This window comes from Amphiura filiformis, chromosome 17 (assembly GCF_039555335.1).
Source record: "Amphiura filiformis chromosome 17, Afil_fr2py, whole genome shotgun sequence".
NCBI classification, from domain to species: domain Eukaryota; kingdom Metazoa; phylum Echinodermata; class Ophiuroidea; order Amphilepidida; family Amphiuridae; genus Amphiura; species Amphiura filiformis.
The window spans coordinates 45,613,657-45,635,292 of NC_092644.1; the positions used below are offsets into that span (position 1 = coordinate 45,613,657).

Sequence of the window (21,636 nt, forward strand, 5' to 3'; positions counted from 1 at the left end):
TCAAATAGTCTGCCTTGTTAAAATTTCTATTCCAAAATCGTGTAAGAGTGTATTGATGGCTCTGAAAAGAGCCGTTCACTGAATACCACCCCTTGTCAACAGAGAGAAGTAAATAACTTCTACAATTATATTGTTTTAATTTTTGCTTTATGTACAGTGCTTTGATTCTGTTGATTAACTGCTTTATAAATGCAGTTTATTAATTATTATTATTATTATTAAGATTATTATTATTATTATTATTATTATTATTATTATTATTATTATTATTATTATTATTATTATTTTATTATTTATTATTGTTAATATCAAAATAGCACGAAGACATAGGGGTGTTACCCTACTCTTTTTGAAACTTACTACGAGCTTCATACTTTTGTTAAAAATAAGTGGAAACAGATCAAGCGTGAGGAAACGTTAGCGACGATCGTAGTAAATTACTAAGATAATTGAGTCAAATATAGTTAGAGAAGAGAATACTTAATGTGGTTACGAAAAAATATCGCCCCGGATTGAAGTACTCTCATTGTTCCTTTGAAAAAGAGAGCAGAAGTATCAATTTAATGCATACAAAATGTTACCGATTAAATTCAGATTTATTTGAGCTAACAGGGCATCACCAACTTGATGCTTGAACCCTGTTGCTTGATGTGATCATTTATTAATTTCTAACAAAACATTATATAATGTGCAATGCTAGACCTGAATAATACAAACACCTATCGCACTAATAAACTATTATACATATATTTTTAACACAGATTTTCGTTTCTACATCAAATTATTCATCCTTTTCTGCTTTATTTGTTGTTATTTTTATTATATAAACTGTATATTTGTGTGCAAATTGAGGGCGCTATATATATATCAAATTTAAATTAGCCAAATAATATGAGTTATACTTTACATTTCATGATAAAAAGTGTTTTGAAAATTAATTCCCTTCTCATTTGTTAGTCTCTTTGCTAATGTTCTAATATCATTATACAAGTGTCTACCCCTTGTAAAGATGCAAATAATATTTAAGATAAATAGCGCCATCATTGTTCAACATTTCTTAAAAATGACTCAGTTTCACATGCCATCAAACAACCTTGTAGCAGAGGCAAGTTCACTGAAACCACCATGCAACGGTGTCGCACAACTTTTTGTATCCACAGATTTCAATTTGGACCATTCTACAACGTGTTATATATTCTGCTTTGGTTACAAAAGATCGGGTCGTCTAAAGGACAATAAAAACATAATACTTACATATGTTTGGACAAAACAAGGTCTTACAAAATCCCACCTTTTACTCATAAGGAACTTAATTACCAACAATTCTTGCAACAATTTATTATAGCTTCTGTTTCTACTTACCATCCACCTCATATTATATCAATCTGTGACATTAACGAGCCATATTTATTTCGCCTCATAATGATATTATATATTTTAAAGAATAGCAGAGATAATGTAACGGACTGTTTCCATTTATGAGTTTATTTCGTGACTCGTGTATCTTATTTTCAAGTTAAAATGACGCACGTGCATCCCATCAACATGTGCTCAATTTACATTAAAATGTGCATTAGTGCGTAACAAGAAAGCAAGAGAACACAACTTCTATGATATAACCTTTCTTGGAACCTCTTACATCAAGTATCCAAGTTCGTGGTACTTATAACTAAAGTTAATGGAAGTGTAGCTATGTTTTCCAAAGTAAAAGGAATCCTTTGGTGCTTTTTCAAAGAAAATCAAATTACATGTATAGTTATGCATATAAATCCATTTCACAAAGTTGTTAATAGAGGACTTTAGCTAAGAAACACAAACCATTTTAAGGACCCGACCGTCCAAGATGTTTTGTTAAATTTTCAGGTATGCCAGACAAGTTTTTAAAACATGTTTGCAAATATTGTTCAGATTGTTGAAGCTTTCTGTGATTTTTAAACGTTATATAGGCTTTTTCAGAAAAAAGAAATGCCGACCGATTGGAAAGTCTATTCGCCCATAGAACAGATCTTTTCGTCGCTTTATAACTCTCTGTTTGTTCTTTTTGCTCTAATTTTATATACTATAAAAAGGCTGATTATTTGCGTAAATCCAGGATTAACCGTGTTTTCACTTTTCATGCTTTTTGTCATAAATTGTCTTAACTTTTAGCTATATAATGTTTCACTTTAGTCGCATCCACTATGGTTATCCTCATTGTTTTATTGCGTGCAGTCACAAATTATATTTCTGATTTGTGTATTGATTTTTAATGAAAGCCCCTTCTGGACGCCAAAAACGTTTGCCCACAGGAAAAGTGATCTCTAAATTAGCCTAACACAAACGAGATGTAATACAATATCGTCAATCTGACATGACGCATGTAGACAACAAGAACATAAATTAGGTCATGGTATTTGTAAGCAACAAATACTAGTAGCTGGTAAGATATCTTCTTTTACGCTTCCACCAATTATAGTATATTTTATTTTACTCTGACAAAACGTTTACATATAATACAATGTCTTACTTCAATCTTGCTGTGTCAAACACTATAAATAGGACCCATAGAAACATAACACCATTTAAAAGTCGCTTTATGTTTAAGCTTACGGGGTTAGTAAACATATACGTGAAATTTCTACAAAATGGGTATTGTGTTTCACAGTGTTAGTAGTTGTTATTGGTTAGTGGTTTCGATAGAACCAGAGGATGATTTAAGCACTTCCCACCACGCCACTGTGTTGACTTGCGGTTAGCACAGCTGTGTGAGTGAACATGACACCACTGCTCGCACATTGCATTGACGGGCATGGTTAAATTTGAATTTGGACTGATATATTAATTACAATAAAAACGCATTCAAAATGCTAGTCGATTTCACATTAATGTTACCTACAGAAGGTGTGAATTATCCTTTATGCATACATCACGTTTGTTCTGAAATCGCCCAAGTAATAATGACACACGCACAATTCTTAAACAACATCTTTTGCACAGAATTCAATGGGATTTGAAAAGTAAAGTGGCAGTTGAAACTCTAGTGATAACACGTTTGCAGCGCATGATGGGGCTTCCTTAAATCATCCTATGCGATAGAGCTACATCACACTTGATTTAGAGTTTCCCATCACATAAACTAGGAAACTTTTTCATGGTTTCTATTTTCTTGTACCTACATTCCTTCCCACACGGTAACAGGTATATTGCATAACGATATATAGATACAGTGTAGAGGTTAACTCATCTTCTTTGTTATGCAATACGCATATGGTATTGTGGGAAGGAATAATAGATGCAAATCGACATCTGGTAGAGAAACCCCAAAGGTGCGTATTGAAGAATGACATAGGCACAGTCCAGCGGGTGTAGTACGTAAAGCGAATTCATTTTGTTTTCGTATTAAAAAAAAAAGTACATGAATTCTGGTGTTATTTTTAACCACAAAATAATAGTAAATAAAACACCATTGAATCAATTTCAATTTCTGAAAAGACGACAGGATATTCAGAATCATCGAGCATTTTTTACGAATGTAGTGTATTTGCCAAACATGCAGGCGTTGGCTTTATTTTCACGTGGTTATATAGTTATAAAGTAAAATAAGTCGCATACTGCAGTTACTGTCCGTTTTCCTATGCACAATACACAGAGCTCTCACAATTGACGCGTGACCTCTACAAGTAGTGTATGTTAGAAGTATATGCAATTGCCTAGTTAACGTCACTGTGTGAAAAATAACTAGCGAATATTTAAAGTATTCTCTGAAATTCTAGAAAATATAGTTTTGTAACATGTCCTAAATTTTTAGCTAATTTAGGTGTTTGGAAATATTCGCACTTTTACGAAGGATATGTAAACGACAAATAACACCAAAAAATATGAAGAAATTATTTCCAAACCGTGTTAAGTCTGCAAACCATTATGCTTCTCATTTTCAAGAACGCTGGTTAAAAATAAGCAGACTGTTGTCTCATTTCGTAAAAAAAAGCCCACACAGTATTGTTACCTTGTGTTCGCTTTGTAATCGTTCACCCAACTGAAACTATAATACCAGCTCATTGCTCATTGCACTGGTAAAACAGAAACATGTGTAGTGTGGATTTAACCAGAGAAGATCTGATTTAATCAGTTGAGCTGTTTTCAATGAGTGTTATCTTGGTTTAATAGCTTTTAATGGGGTTTAAGTCCTGCAAAGGTCGTGGTGAATTCTACTGTAGACATGACTGCATCATGGTACAATTATAATGTAGCAATGAGCTTCTAAACCACCCAAATCCGAATTTGCCTGATCAAATTATTCCATTGAAGAAAGTAATCTTTCTAATATGATCGAACAACATTCTGTACAATTCTTTTCAAACATGGAACCATCTTTAACATTAACACAACTTAAATCATATATTGTTAGTTGAATATTAGTAGGTGCGTTCTATACTATCACTGAATGACCACATCAATCTAATCTAATTTCTTACGTCCGATCCATCCGAGTCAACGCCAAGCATAGAATCATCGAGACTAGAGTCCTCATCGATAAGCGAACTTTTGTCTCCTTTGTCTTTTATAGATTCATCACGTTCTATTTCAGCATGTTCTATTTCAGCATTAGCCTGACCTATAGTCTCTGACCATAGCCGCTCGCGTGGCTACGAAGGATGAGGTTTTAGAAAAGGGAAAGATGATAGATTGGAAAATGAGGCAAAAGGTACCATTAAAATGTAATCTTTGAATTATTTATTTAAAGTTATTTAATGTTATGGTAGTTAAATCCAAATGCAGACGAAATCAAAACTCATTAGGTCCTAATCAATAACGTCTTTTTTATTAAGCTTTGAGATATTGATGGTAATTTTAATGAATATTTCAGAATGCTTTTGAATCGTTTAAAACAATTGCTTACATTTAAACATATTATGGTAGATAAATGTTATGGTAGTTAAATCCAAATGAAATCAAAACCTAAATATGTCTTCATCAATAACATCTTTTGTTAAGCTTTGCCATATTGGTGGTGATTTTAATAAATATTTCAGAAACACTTTTGAATTTTTACACTTGTCATTCTATACAGCTTAAGAAAAGAAAAACAAACATTTAGTTCACGGAAGTAATAAAGAATCACCTCTAAAATCAAGGGAATTTGATCTTTTAAAGTCCATAATATTAGAAAACAAGAAAGTATCTATATTTGCTTTTAAGCAATAAACAACATACCTCTCCTTCAGCGTCTGATAGATCAGTATCAGCCATTGTGCAGCCAAGGGGTTTTAATTCCGAGTTACAAGATCCAAGCAATAACAGGTAAAACACCAAATACCAAAGACTTTGGAATGATGCATATGGACCCGTTTGTCAAGGAAGACAGAATGTCCCAAACCAATGTTGATCTATTTTATACCAATTTTTCCCTTAATGATACTACACCTCAATAAAAGTAAAATTTTGTTTTATATGAATATTCACTACCATTCACTGCCAAGTTTAAGCATTAATAAAGAAAGTGAAAATTTTAATATTCTGAAATTATTATTTTATATACCAGTAGACACTTTTAAACGGATCCTTGAACGAAGGAAACCAATCATGAATTGTCGCGTAAAAGTGTGAGATTGTCGACGTACGAAATTAACCTGCCACGTTGGTAGATACAACTGGAGACCAGTTAAATTACTTTTCACTATATTCATATGCTACTGTGTCACACCTTAGATCCACCCAATATATAATGGCTCTGTTCATAGAAGATAGATATTATGATATACGAAGAAAAATGCGTCAATAAAATACACTGATGCTTCAAGTTGTGCAACCAGCACTGGGTTTAAGACATTTTGTAGAATCAGAATCCTTAAATTAGTACTTATTTAATTCATTATTACTTTTTACCTGTTTGAGACCTTGATAGACTTTGATATGGTGAGCTCGGTTGCAACTATATCATGTACATGGTATAATCTGTGAATACTCGAGCGCATTTCAGCACCAAATTCAGTATCGTAGTTGATGAAAATGATATTCATATCCTTCGTAAATCGTTTGTATTTTATGTCTTTCTTTTGCTTACTGGGATGAGCTCGGTTTATGAGCTATATCGTGTATATGGTCGCAGGGGCGGCAAAAATGAAAGGGCGGCAAATTAAAGTAAAAAGGGCGGAAATATTGTACAAAAAAATGTTTTAAAATTGTGAAATAAATGAAAATATACAAAAAAAATCTTTTTTTTTTTTTTTCTTTTTTTTTTTTTTTGCTCTTCACTTTTCAAACCATCCAAAAATATTGGGTCTACCTTTTCGGGCTGTTGATGAAGGAGGCGGCGACAAAATACACCTTTTCCCCAACCACCGGGTAGGAGCGGCCTTGGTACGCCACTGGTGATGACTCAAGCGCATTTCAGCACCAGATCAATAACGTTATGAGAATCATACAAATATGCCGACAATGAGTCAGTTTATGTTTATATACCACAACATTCCACACCATTCCGTACCATACCATACCATACCATACCATACCATACCATACCATACCATACCATACCATACCATACCATACCATACCATACCAATGAAGCCCATAGTAATTTATATGGAATTTTCCTAAACACATTTTTGTCTATTTCTATTTGTTTTGAGGTGGGTTTTTTTCAATTCTAAACAAAATCAGATTTAGAATGTTAAAACGGGTAGAGAATTATAGCATACGTTTATTTCTTTATAAGTGGGCGATGCCATCAATGGTTGTGACACCGTTAGATTGCCATGTGGCTATGTGTAACTACTGACCCAGTTAACCAAGAACAAACCTATAAGCGATACAAAAACAGACTCGTTTTAAGTGTGAAATTTATAGTGGTCTTTTGACATCTAAGGTAAATGAGGGTTTGGCCTTTCCTGAACCAATTGTTAATCATAACGCCTTTTCGCATAGGTTGGGGGCAAGTCCCAGAATGGAACTCCCTGATTATCGATGGCTGAGAACCATTAAGCGATACAATGTTAACTCACAATTAAACACATTGCGAAGCCTTTCTGGTTCTCAACCCTCGAATTATGCAGGTGTGAGAGTCAGTAAATTATCCATATTCATTTTTAATACTTCCACGAGCTTTGTTGATCTTAACCAACAGCTAAATTATGCTAATGCCAAAAAGAATTTCATTATGTATTTCTTATCAAAATGTTATTATATCTTAGCAGAGTTGCTTCAATCGACATATAACCCAATCGACTCTCAATTTGCAGGTTCTATACCCTGTCGAAGTTAGGTAATAATCATATTAACTACCATAGCAATAGAAGAATACAATTTTTGAATAGATTGCCCTGCACTATAAGCAGATTGCACTAATCACCTGTGTATGTCTGCAAACATAGATTGAATACAATATCGCTCTTTTCAAAAAATACCAATCTTACAGGTGCGAGTGATCAGCCTTTCTTTGACATATATGGGTCAATGCTTATATGTACCGCGTTAACTTGTAGTGCTGGGCGATCTATTCAAAAATTATATTCCTCTGTTGCTATGGTAATTAACTCTTACATCATCACTTCGACAGCGTATACCACTTGCCGACCTTTATCCTTTATCCTTATAATTTTAGCCAGTCCAGCCGTTCGTTTTGTTCACACCATGTAAAATTCATAGCTTTTATTGATAAATATCATGTTCTCCATCAAGAACATGGAAAATCAATACACGTGTCAAGGTGTGACATTATATATTGTTAGCCAAGCGTATTAATTGAAATAATGTTAGTTTCCAATGGCTGCATAAGAACTGGGTCGGGTATAGAGTCAAAATACAAATGGTATTAATTGCAATCGAACTGACAGGTACACATCTGGTAATACCGCCGTAGCGAGTGAAAATCTAATACTTAGGGATCATAATAGAGTGGGACCACACTATATTATCAGCACATTAGCATGGGAAAGGCATAGTGATGAGTGAAATAGAGGATTCCTTCAAAACTTGCATTTAGACAACAACAACAACAACAACAACAACAACAACAACAACAACAACAACAACAACAACATCGACAACAACAACAACAAACAACAAAGGGGCATACTGTTTAATGATGTTAAACTAAATTTAATTTGCAAACGATAATGTAAGTTCGTGGTAAGAAATATAACGAGCGACGCCCCAAATCACGAGAACTATCGATATCTTCAACTAGGCTTACGTCGCCCAACAACAACCAGTTCTCATATTTTTTGTAGTCTAATATTAATGCACTATTCCCGAATGACTTAATTGATGCAAAAATACTCACTGCAATAAGAATACGCATAACGTTCATGGACCATCAGAAGTAGTATTTAAAGTTACAAATATCTTAATTCGCGTTCGTGGACTTGTTTTAAAATCACGGGAGTAAATAATCATTGCTTTAGTCAGCCAGCCTTTTGTTCACACCATCATAACTTTTATTGATTAATATCATGTTCCTCTTCAAGAACATCGGAAATCACTATGTGTCAAGGTTGCTTCAAGCGACATTTATCCCATTGTCTTACAATTTGCATGCTTTATGCTTTGTTGATCGCCTCTTGCCGACTTTCAGCCAGCCCAGCCTTTCGTTTTGTTCAGACCATGAATGTAGTGTTCAGACCATGCAAAATTCATTTCATTTATTGATAAGTATCATGTTCTCGATCAAGAACATGGGAAATCAATACACGTGTCAAGCTGTTGCATTATGTAATGTTAGTCAAGCGTATTAAATTAAAACAATGTTAGTTTCCAAGCGCTGCATATAAACTGGGTCGGGTATAGAGTCAAAATACAAATTAATTACAATCGACAGGTACCACATCTGCTAATACCACCGTTACGGGTGAAATCTAATAATAATTGGGGACCACACCATATCATCAGCACATTACCATGAGAAAGGCGTGGTAATCAGCAAAGTACAGGATTCCTTCAACAGCAAACAATAAATGCATGTACTTTTTGATAATGTTAAAGTTTGGAAACTTCATTCTGGACAAAATTAAGTCCACCTTTCTGGAAAACTTCAAAGAAAATTCACAATGTGTTTCAAAGATGATTTTGAGTTTACAAATCATTATCCATGCAGAAGCAATGTTAGACAAAAAGTTAATATTACGCATTCACCAAATCAATGCGCCAAAAGGGCAATAGTGATGAGTTCCGTTAAATGTTTTCTATGAGGTTAGCATGTTCTAATTACAACGAAAGAATGCAACATGTTGATCACTCCCATACCCTTACCCTAAATCCAACACCTGAGCTAATGCACTAATCCTAATCCTAACACTAACCTAACCCTTATCCTAATCTTAATCCTAGCCCTAACATACTCCTAATATTCATAACCCCAATCCCAACTCTATTTATATCCTATCCTACCCCTAATCGTAATCTTAATCATATAGCCTAACCTTAAGGGATCTAAAATGAGCATTTATTGCGTTTCGACAGTATTTTTTGGGACATGAGAGCACCTCAGACCTATCGAATTGCATTCTGAATACGAAGCATGTCTTTCTGATATCAAATAATTTTCATTTTTGAAAATCACAATATAATACAAATTTTATGACAAATTATAAAAATTTGATATTTTTCAAATTTTTGATATATAACAGTCCTCGAAGTAAATTATATAAATCTAATGACATATTCTTAAAGTGTATGTAGCAGGGAGGAAAAGCCGACGGTCAATTGAAAATTTTGACCTTTCATATTGAAGATATGGATTTTTTCCCAAAAGACCTATTTTTTTGGGTGTTTTGGGAAAAAAATCCATATCTTCAATACGAAAGGTCAAAATTTTCAATTGATCGTCGGCTTTTCATCCCACCTACATACACTTTAAGTATAAATCATCAGATATATAAAGTTTACTTCAAGTACTGTTAAATATCAAAAATATCAATTTTAATGATTTGCCATAAAATGTGTATTAAATTGCGAATTTCAAAAATCAAAATTATTTGATATCAGAATGACATTCTTCGTATTCAGAATGCAATTCGATATGTCTGATGTGCTCTAATGTCCCACAATAAATACTGTCCAAACGTTCATACCCCAGCCCTTAAGGGAAGGAAATGTGCATATTCTACATTGATAATGATTCCTTAATTCAAAGTCATCTTTGCAACACACTGTTTATTTTCTTTGAAGTTTTCTAGTAAAGTGGACTTAATTTTGTCCAGAATGAAAGTACACAGTGTTTTACGATATTGTAAAAAAAGAAACGTAATATTTTAGTTCGTATTAGGAAATCAAGAGAACTATCTTTAACTAGGCTAGCGTCGTTCAACCTCTGAATTAGTTCTCACCTAACGTAGTCAAATTTTATGGCACTATACTATTCCCGAATGACTTAATTGATACAATACCCACTGGAATAAGAATACACATAACGTCAATGAACTAGAGTATACACTCTGGAAAGATATCAGTCTCAGAAGCGAGAAATGTTTGAAAAGTAAAAAAACAACCTGGGAATGTCATTGAAAAATAAAACCCCCAAAAAACAAACACACACAACCCTTTAGATAATCAATGATATCATACGCGGATGATAAGTGTGTTAAAAGATGTCAGATATATCTAGGACATCAGCGCTCGTGCGAATCACAACTTATGCTATATTTTTGCCAAGTAATTAAAATCAAGCGTATAATGTGAAACTCTATCAAGACTTACAAGATGGACAGTGGTTTTTGGAGCGTGGCAAGTCAACGTAAGCTATTATATCTAGTCAACTTTCGATCACACGGAATAGTGTGAAAATTTCCTTACAGTTACATATTTTATATAGCAAATGCTATAAATTGTAGGTTTGTACTTTTCTTGATTATCAGCTATAAGCACATACGAAAACATGAATAATTGGGGTGAACATGAACCTGTGCACATCGCGTGGGATATAACAAAGTACATCAGTAAAGCTACACGATAACTTGAATAAAACGTTAGAGAGAAATGAAGGAGTAAAATTGACAGCTACAGACAAAATATGTGCAGCATATGATACATCAACATTTTGAATTTGTGTGGTCATTGACTCAATATAATACAAAGAAATGTAAGCTTACTACCTGTCGCCCCTCCACGTGTAATCAATCTAAACCAAGGATCCATATGTGAGGCATCGACAATCAATCAAGTTTGAAAATGTGCAGTTCAATGCTTGACCAAATCCAAAAACAACTTAAAGAACAAACACTTAAGTAACTTTACATCGTCAACAATCAGCCATTCCTCATGAGATGGGCGATGTGACTGGTTATACCTATTGTATGAGCGGTGTTGCAGATCATAATGTGTACTTTGTTGTAAATTACCTGTTAACTGCAAGATAGCTGTAATCATTAAGAATTTAATAGCAAATAGCATTAAACCTATTTAGTGCATATAAATTTGTAACGTAGAATCAGAGACAAAACGTTGATATACTCTTACAACGTTTTTAAATTAAGCGGTCACTGTGCATGTACAATTCCACGCCTTTCCATGAAATAAACACTTCTCAATATTTAATTCAAGCTCCGGTTTGGAATTCAATGGCCTTTTATATTAAATCAAATTCACAAGGAAATTTCATAACGAATAATACTGAATCTATAACTATTAATTAAACATCCTATTAATATTATTACAATGCTGATTTAGCCGTATGCTTTAGCTACTTCTTGTCAATTCAGCTTTTCCAAACAGTGACCAGCTTTATTTCCTAACTTCAAAACAAAAAATAAACAAAAACAGAAAACAAGGAAATTCAATAATGATTAATAATGAATCAATAATAAAACTATAAACCATTAGTTAAAAATCTTTTTATTACAATGTTTATTTCAGATTTAGCCACACTCTTTAATTACTTCTTGTCAATTTAGCTTTCCAAAACTTCAACTCATTTATCAACTTAAATAACACCACAGACGATCGAAATAAAATAAGCATCGTATTGATATAATAGTTATCTTGTCCTATACGTCATGACTGGACTAGTTAGCTTTCTACTTCTCTATTAATATTGTAGACTATTGGGTTCGATTTCAATCTAAATCGATCATAAAATGTGATGTGGTTACCATTTAGTTACAGCTTCTGCAAAGAAATATCTTATGATGAGTTACCTTTAAACGCCTAGGGGGGAATTCTCACAAGATTCCCACTACCGCGCCGGTGAAATGAGAATAGGAAAATATGTAATGTAATAATTACAAGAATGTTTTGATAAAAAGGAAGGAAATTAATATCTGATTTTACACACTGGTACTGATTTTTAGGAATAGCATCAACTTGTTCTGAGTACCGTAATGTAAAAAGCTTTTAACTATACATATTGCATGGATGCCTTTCACCAATCCAATGAAATACCCTGTTCAATATAAATATCCTGTTCCGTAAGCAAATTCTGCGTGTTAGCAGTTTCTTCATAGGTTTTGTTTAAAGAAAATGATTATATGCCCTCACTTATTAAGTGTAGGTAAACAAATAAGGCATAATGATAACAAAAAACCAAAAAAACAATGTGTATCTTGGATGAGAATTGCATAGAAAAAACGACCTAGTTCGCTGTTTAGTATACAAGTTACAGAAACAAAACAAAAAAAGAAATATTTTTCGTGAACCACAATATCTGTCGAACTATTATGAATACGAACACTTAAATAATATTAGCATGAAAGTTCATCTGTGTTGGTAGACTTCATAATTGTAAATTTAAACTTATGATCTCAACACAAAATTAAGACGTACCTCAAATTTTCGGTCACAACTTTGACCTTCATCTGGAGACTGGCAACCCAAGTTTGGGATCAATGACCTTTTGGACACTTGACCCCAAAGGCCCAGTCGTACACTCTGGGTAACTTGTATCGGCCCCCGTCGCGGTTGAGAGATGGTTGGTTGACTCTGATGTAAATTGACTCCTTCACACCCCTTTCAAAGTATCTAGTCAAAATCCTCGACCGGGACGCTAGATACTTTGAAAGGGGTGTGAAGGAGTCAATTTACATCAGAGTCAACCAACCATCTCTCAACCGCGACGGGGGCCGATACAAGTTACCAGAGTGTACGACTGGGTTTTGGGGTCAAGTGTCCAAAAGGTCACTGATCCCAAACTTGGGTTGCCAGTCTCCAGATGAAGGTCAAAGTTGTGACCGAAAATTTGAGGTACGTCTTAATTTTGTGTTGAGATCATAAGTTTAAATTTACAATTACTTAAATAATATGTTTCGATGGTTCTGGACATTTTCGCCAAAGTGACAAAGCCGACATATATATTTCTCTTTATCTAACGCCCTCATGACATCCTTTACATTGATTTATTAACTATAAAATCAGCTTATAATACATGCACATCTGCTTGTGTTGATGTTTGGAATATTAAATTATGGTCCGGCTATAACAAGGCATTTGATAAATGAGACTTTTGAGCTGAAGTGATGTATTCAGCTCAGTGTATTACGGTATCGTCCGGCATATGGCCTCACAAAAAGTAAAGCAGCCGTTATAAATACTCCTATAGCTTCAGAACTATATATCATATGCACAATATTTTAAGATAGAAAGAATGGTGGTTTATGTACGCGCATTTTGATACCCCATTCGCCTAACTGCGCTCAATATTAACAGCACATCGCTATTTAAAAAACCTCGAATTTAAAAGCTGCACTTACAGAGATCAGTGGTTATTAAACGCAATCATTGTGGCATGTAAAACCTGGCATTATCTTCGCGTTGAATTCAAATCAAAAATACAATTCATTGCAACTTTTAAATTCGTTTTTTTTTTAAATAGTGATGTGTTGTAACATAAACTACCATTCTTTCTACGTTAAAATATTGTGAATACAATTAACAGTTCTGAAGCTATGACCATATTTGTAACGGATTCTTTACTTTTTGAAGCACTTAAGCTATATAATTATGGTAAATGAAAATATCTCCATTGATAATCAGCTGCACATTAACCACTAATTTAACAGGGAATTGTAAACATAATTATACGTCAGTATATATCGTATGTAGGACGGTGGCCATGCGGTTAAGTAATCAGATCACAAGGTTGTGGGTTCGAGTCACACCATGGCCTGGGTGCTGTTTTGGCCAAGGCATTTACACCCGCTTGCTTCAGTAAACCCAGGTGTACAATGGGGAGCTGTTAGGTTGGTCATCCCGGCGCCGTTAATGGCAGCCAAATAGAGTGATATGTCCTAGTGGTAGTGGTATAATTTGAATAAGCTTTGAACGATTACGTGATATCCCGTTTCACTCTAATTATGTGAAAAAAGGCAACAAAACAAAACAGGGGAGAGTACTAATACATGCTCATCACTTATAATGTTTGTCAATGGAATATGCTAAAAGGGGCTTTGATGGTATAAAAGTATGTATGTAAGGACCGTTGGGAATTTGGTTAGCTTGTATATAGAGGCTTGTATGAAAAGTAGCCATGCTGTGAAGTTAGCGCATGTGGGATTATTATTATTATTATTATTATTATTATTATTATTATTATTATTATTATTATCATTATCATTATCATTATCATTATCATTATCATTATTATTATTATTATTATTATTATTATTATTATTATTATTATTATTATTACTATTAGTCAGTAAGCACGCAAGCACTCTGAAGCTCAATCTTTACAGAATCATCTCATAGAATTCCCAATTTGTGTATGAAACAAACTTGTCAACTTTGCTAACATTATAATATGTGACGTGACATGTCAAAAGCAGACACTTTTGGGCAGGTTATCAATTTTGAGGTTTTTACATATATCTAAGCGAAGATATTGAACTCGTAAGTTATGGTATTACAAAATTGGAAATTGAGATATCGGCCTTTAAAAATATTATTGCCAATGTTGAGAATAGGAATTTCCTTGAAAAATGGCTCAAAAAATACAAGATGGCAGTTATAAAAAAACTATCAGACAACATTTTTAACATTTGATAACATCACAAATTCGCAACAAACACAAATTGTGAAAAAATTACCCCCGGGCAGATTTTTGGTTATTTCTCCATTTACGATCCTGCCCAAAAGTGTCTGCTTTTGACATGACACGTCACATATTCTGTAAAACCAGAAGTAATTTAACATTGTTAAAGTACGTAGGGCCTACGCACTTTTTCTCGTACTCAAGATCAAGTATCGAACTTGGCAAATCCCAACGCGCGTGTTCTTGTTGTGAATTATTGAGTGATATGAAGTAGTAGCTATCGAAAAGTAACACATTTAATACTAAAGTATTATCTGTATTACAAGACGTACTCTTTGAACATCTATATATTTTGTAGATGATTGCACTTTTCTAACAATGACCAATTTAAAGGTTTTGTCAAGTAGAAAATTCACAGTGCATCTAAAGGGCAAATTAATTAAAGGCAATAATTACTTTAAGACATGAAACATGTGCATTCATTACAGCAGTGATGAAAAATGCAATATAAGTAAATAACCGCGTGATGGAGACTAAAAGAGAATCAAAAGAAAATATTTTCCACGATCTGATATACTTTGCGACAAGCATCATACATCTGTAACCTATTATAGAAAAAAAACCATTTTGATCAAACATTACTATTATGTTCACTTTTAAACTAATAGAATATCAACGAAAGCTAAAACAATAATTGTTCGAAGGTCTTAAGTTAACCATCAATGAAACCTTCGTATTGCTTCCAGAAGTTAAGCTTGCTTCACTAATGTTTATCGGTATACTTTATGATCGGCGCCACATGTGAAGTCACCATGTATGTATACAATACGTAATAAAGTAAAATGGTCATTTATTGTTCATGTTGACTTACATATGACAAATATGATATTTTACATATTTTGCATATTGCAGTTTTCATATCTAAAAAAATAATTTATCATTAATTATTTCCCGATGATATCGCTTGAATATACAAAGAACGACGAGATAAAATAAACCATTCAACACGATTTATAATTTAATTCACATGATCGTATAATGCATTTACTGTCTTAATTAAGCTATACTGTCTATGCTATTTTTATCTTTCAATATAAGAATCATAATGATAAACTGGTAATTTCAGCAACAGGGAAATAGGATTCCATTGGGAACTAACGCTATTAAGTAGAAGAATACGTAGAGACCTGTGGAGTAATTGAGTTCTCGTTCTTGTAAACTGGCACAATTAACCAATAGCACATTATTTTCCAGGATAATTACAAGCTTATACATACCGACACTTAATTAAAATGCCTCTTTCCTAATGTAAAGCATACCAATAAGAAAATAAGTGTCAATATATTATTTGCAAGATATACTTCTTCGTACTGAATTGGTGTGTATCTTGTGTTGTCATACCGTATACAATGTTGGTAGTAAAATCCAAGTAAAACTAAACGTCTTATACTAACCTATACTTGTCTGTTAATTGTGACATATCTGGATGGATTGGTTATTCAAATGTATTTATATGCATATTGTAATAAACATCTCAAAAAAGTAACTAACCCCCTTAAATAATGACCATTATTCAAAAACAGGTAATTTTATTACAAATCTATCAAATGCGTTGGAAGCAGAATTTATTTCTGCACATTTTGACACCTCATTTGTAGCAATTGACTAAATATTGACGCCACAGTGTACATCTAAATCAATGTAACCCAAGATTTGAAAGTTGCAGTAAATTGTATTAATTTTGTAATCAGTGTAATGGAAGGAAATCTGTGTAATGATATCTGAGTGTTTTTGTATTGTAAAAATTTGTATGTAAGTGCAACTTTCAAATCTGGACCTCACTACATTAAATTGACCGGTGTTTTATCGTTTTCTGGGCTATCGTATCAAACGAGGTGTCAAAATGCGCAGAAATAAATTCTGCTTCAAACGCATTTTACAGATTTGTAATACAATAACCCCTTTTTGAATAATGGCCATTATTTAAGGGGGGTTAGTTACTTTTTTGAGATGCTTAGTTATGATCAATTTGATTTATTTATCAAAATTGTCTAAAAAGCAACTGTAGTATCAACATCCTACCAACATAATTGCTATCCTCACGGAATACTATTTTTGCTTTCAAAGTATAATTGCCTGACAATTTCTGTTAATGTCACAATAATACTGATCCCACAGAACACAAAATACATTGGTTGCCACGTATACTGTTGTTTGAAATATCATGTTATGTTTAGAGCAATGATTGATTTGATAGATGATATGTTTCTGCAGAAGTGATGTGTGCTCCTCACTACGTGAGTCCATCATGCTTTGAGACAAGTACTATGGCAGTCTATTCATTAACAACTGATTCTATATTTATAATTCACAATTTTACGTCAATGTAATATACTAAAGGGTAAGGACGTGAACTCATATGCTCATATAGTTTAGTTTATTTAGTTTAGGTTAGTTTAATATTTTACATGTACCAAGACCACCCAAAACTAGATTATAAATTATAGTAAGCTTACTTTACTATTTAAAAAACACACCATATTATCACATTGAAATTTTTAAAGTATAGCATACATAATAGATTACGTGAAAATAATATGCAAAATAAAATGTTGGAATAACTTTGTATATAAAAGTGATTTACGTAAGTTTAGGATATGATTGATAAATTTGGCAACCATATATGTTGCAGTGGTTGCCATCAGTCATTACAAGATGAAATTGATCAATATCATTGAGATTTGAAACATTTGATATAAAATTGGATCGATTGAGCCCATATTTATTGGTCTCGCTATGAGTTTTAAATTATTGGACGAAACGTTTTAATATTTTAATAATTTTTTTAATATAAAATAATTGTAGAAAACATGTAATTTGCACATTTTTGGCTATACAGCTTGGTATCAGTGATTTTTACGCTCTTCTTTCAGATGCCATGGAAGAAAATAGTCCCTCTCTTTTTTAAGCACTGCCCAGCTCTAATTAGTGTATTAATCATAAAATGCGAACATATAATAGTGCATGTATAAACTACTATAAGTAGGGATCTACTGATCTCCAACACAATTACAATACACTTTCTTTCTTTATCAGGGATGATGTTGTGAATGTGTCGGCCCATTTCAATGGCAAGAGCAGCACAACCAGACCTGACAAAAGGGCGTTACCACATTGAGCTGTGCCAAGCGTAGATTTAGAACACGATATTCATCGTTAAAATAGCCTCTTTCCACTGGTTTTCCACAGAAGTTTTGGAGAATTTATGGTTAACTAAGTTGCGAGTTGTACTAATTTTGCTCAGCAAGATTTTAAATTGACTCACATCTGTACACTGGAGTCTGTGATCTGTATTTACACCAATGTAATCATCAATCATCATGTTCAACATGTTCATCATGTCCACTGTTGTTAAATGTCATATCTGATGCACCCTTAACCTTATACAATTAAGTAGTAGGTATCAAGTTTCATTTTAATTATGTGAATAAATGAAGGCAACTAAATAAAACCATACGAGAGAGTACTATTGTATGCTCATTACGTATAATGCATAGCAATGGAATATGCTAAAAGGGGGTTTCATGGTATAAAAATATATATGTAAGGACCGTTGGGAATCTGGTAGTTCTGTGCCGGCTTGGCTGAATAGTAGCCTATAGCACTTATGCTTTTAAGTTTGCTCAGGTGGAAAATATTATAATTTTGTTAAAATGAGAAATTACCGAATTTAAAAGTACATCTATTTATCAAAAAAAAGTACAGCTACTGTGTAAGGTTTACAGATCTAGAGAAGTGATTTGTGTCATACCGCATGTTTCGTTAAAATTCGGATTAAGGAAATGTTTAGTAAGAAACGCATAGATTTTCAAGTTTATACTGGATTCAAGATGAACACACATTCAATTCATTCTTCCTTTCTATGTCTGTGTATGACGTCCAGGGCTTTCATAAAGATTACTACAGGAATATGCCACATCTTTTTCAAAGTACATTACAATATTGAAATCTAATGTTAAATTTTATATTGACCTTGAATGTGTATTGTAAGCAACACGCTTTAACATACGTCACGGTAACTGAATGTAGCTTGCCACAACTGCATGTATTCCCCAACTACTTTTTTCATATTCTCAAAGTATTCAATCTATTCTTGTGCAAAATTATGTCAGGAATTGGTTTCACTGGGAGGACACTGTACCTCTATCAATTTGCAACGAAAACCAATAATTATCTGATTTTTATATCATTTAATTATTTACCATAATAATAATTATTACCGTAATGATGAGTGCATCTAGAATTAACTATGAACGGTTAACAGTTGCTTTATTGATATTGGTCAGTTATTAAATTTCTTTGAATTAAAATTAACGTTGTTAATGAGAACCACAAACTACATAGATTGTTAGTACTAGGATATAAAATGAAAATGACATACCATCAATCACTGTATGTTTCTATCAAAAAATGTAATGCAGAGAGCTTTACCCATGTCTTATACATTATGATAACAGTTACTTCACAAGCACCCTGTAACTCCTTCTATTCCACTACCCACTTGTATTAAAGAACCCAATATTGGGTTAAATTTCTACTACCTTGAAAACCTTGAAAAATATATTATTTGCATCTTCGTACTGAATTGATGTGTTTTCCATTATTTTCCGGGAAATCCAAGCAAAACTAAACGTCTTATACTAACACAATTACAATACATTTTCTTTCTTTATCAGGGATGATGTTGTGAATGTGTCGGCCTGTTTCAATGGCAAGAGCAGCACAACCAGACCTGAATAAAAGTGTTACCTCATTGAGCTGTGCCAAGCACAAAATAGCCTCTTTCTACTGGTTTTCCACAGAAGTTTTAGCGAATTTATGGTTAACTAAGTTGCGAGTTGTACTAATTTTGCTCAGCAAGATTTTAAATTGACTCACATCTGACAGTACACTAGAGTCTGTGATCTGTATTTACACCAATGTAATCATCAATCATCATATTCAATATGTTCAACATGTCCACTGATGCACCCTTAACCTTATACAATTAAGTAGTGGGTACCAAGTTTCATTTTAATTATGTGAATAAATGAAGGCAACTAAATAAAACCATACGAGAGAGTACTATTGTATGCTCATTACGTATAATGCATAGCAATGGAATATGCTAAAAGGGGGTTTCATGGTATAAAAATATATATGTAAGGACCGTTGGGAATTTGGTAATCCTGTGTAGAGGTTTGGCTGAATAGTAGCCTATAGCACTTATATAGATGCTTTTAAGTTGACTCAGGTGGAAAATATTATAATTTTGTTAAAATGAGAAATTACCGAATTTAAAAGTACATCTATTTATCAAAAAAAAAGTACAGCTACTGTGTAAGGTTTACAGATCTAGAGAAGTGATTTGTGTCATACCGCATGTTTCGTGAAAATTCGGATTAAGGAAATGTTTAGTAAGAAACGCTTAGATTTTTAAGTTTATATTGGATTCAAGATGAAGACACATTCAATTCGTTCTCCCTTTCTATGTCTGTGTATGACGTCCAGTGGTTTCATAAAGATTAGTACAGGAATACCGCATGCCACATCTTTTTCAAAGTACCAGTATCATTACAATATTGAAATTTAATGTTAAATTTTATATTGACCTTAAATGTGTATTGTAAGCAACACGCATTGACACCTACGTCACGGTAATGTAGCTTGCCACAACTGAATGTATTACCCAACTACTTTTTTCATATTCTATAAGTAATTTATTCTTGTGAAAAATTATGTCAAGAAAAGGTAGTTCACTGTACTTCTAGCAATTTGCAACGAAAACCAATAATTATCTTGTTCTTGTTTTAATTATTTACCATAATAATTATTACCGTAATGATAAGTACATCTAGAAATAACTATGAACAGTCAACAGTGGCTTTATTGATATTGGTCAGTAATTAAATTTGTTTGAATTAAAATTAACGTTGTTCAAATGTATGAGAACCAGAAACTATATTTTGTTAGTACTAGGATATAAAATGAAAATGACATTCCATCAATCACTGTATGTTTCTATCAAAAAAAATTGTATGCAGAGCAATACTCTGCATTAGCCATGTACATATTATAACGGTTACTTTTAAGCACTCTGAATTATTGTCTAAACTTCCTTCTATATTCGTACGTAACAAAAAAAGCCTAAATACGTAATTTGATACATATATTGGGTTGAATTTCTTCCACTTTGAACAATTGTGGCAACAATTAAATCATCTTGCCCAATACGTAACAAAACTAAAATTCTAATCAAGATTACATTATTCATACATAGTCCCTCCCTCTGTGGTGAAAAAATTGGGTTTGTCATTAGGCTTGTTTTTGGTCTTGTTACGTATTGGTTTTTTAAGAACAAGTTATGGGTGGTGTGAGTATTTGTCTTGTTCTTGCTACGCATTGGGTTCTTCTTAACGCACATTATTGGTGGTATGTGCACAATGTAATTTTAATTATAATTTTAGTTTTGTTACGTATTGGGCAAGATCATTTATTGTTTTGCCAGTTTTTGTTTTGTTGAAGAAATTTAACCCAATACGTATCAAATGGTTGCGTATTAGGCTTTTGTTAATACACCTGCTACATATCACCATTCTGCGATCATTCCTAAACAAAATGCGCATACTATTCCATCCATTGTAGAACATGTGTTATAA

At 33.0% G+C, this 21,636-nt stretch overlaps 1 protein-coding gene across 3 annotated transcripts in view; it reads right to left on the reverse strand.

The window, feature by feature from the left end:
* LOC140137873 (short transient receptor potential channel 4-like) overlaps positions 1-21,636 on the reverse strand; it is a 186,653-nt gene that overhangs the window by 46,144 nt on the left and 118,873 nt on the right. Inside the window, exons 1-2 of one of the 3 annotated variants that reach the window (XM_072159673.1) lie at positions 5,194-5,325; positions 4,455-4,625 (exon numbers count right to left, since the gene is read on the reverse strand). The exons of the other annotated variants lie outside the window; for them this stretch is intronic. Coding sequence (XP_072015774.1) covers positions 4,455-4,625; positions 5,194-5,229 — 207 coding nt within the window. The 5' untranslated portion in view covers positions 5,230-5,325. Of the gene's footprint in view, positions 1-4,454; positions 4,626-5,193; positions 5,326-21,636 lie in introns of those variants that run through there. 3 annotated transcript variants of the gene reach the window in all.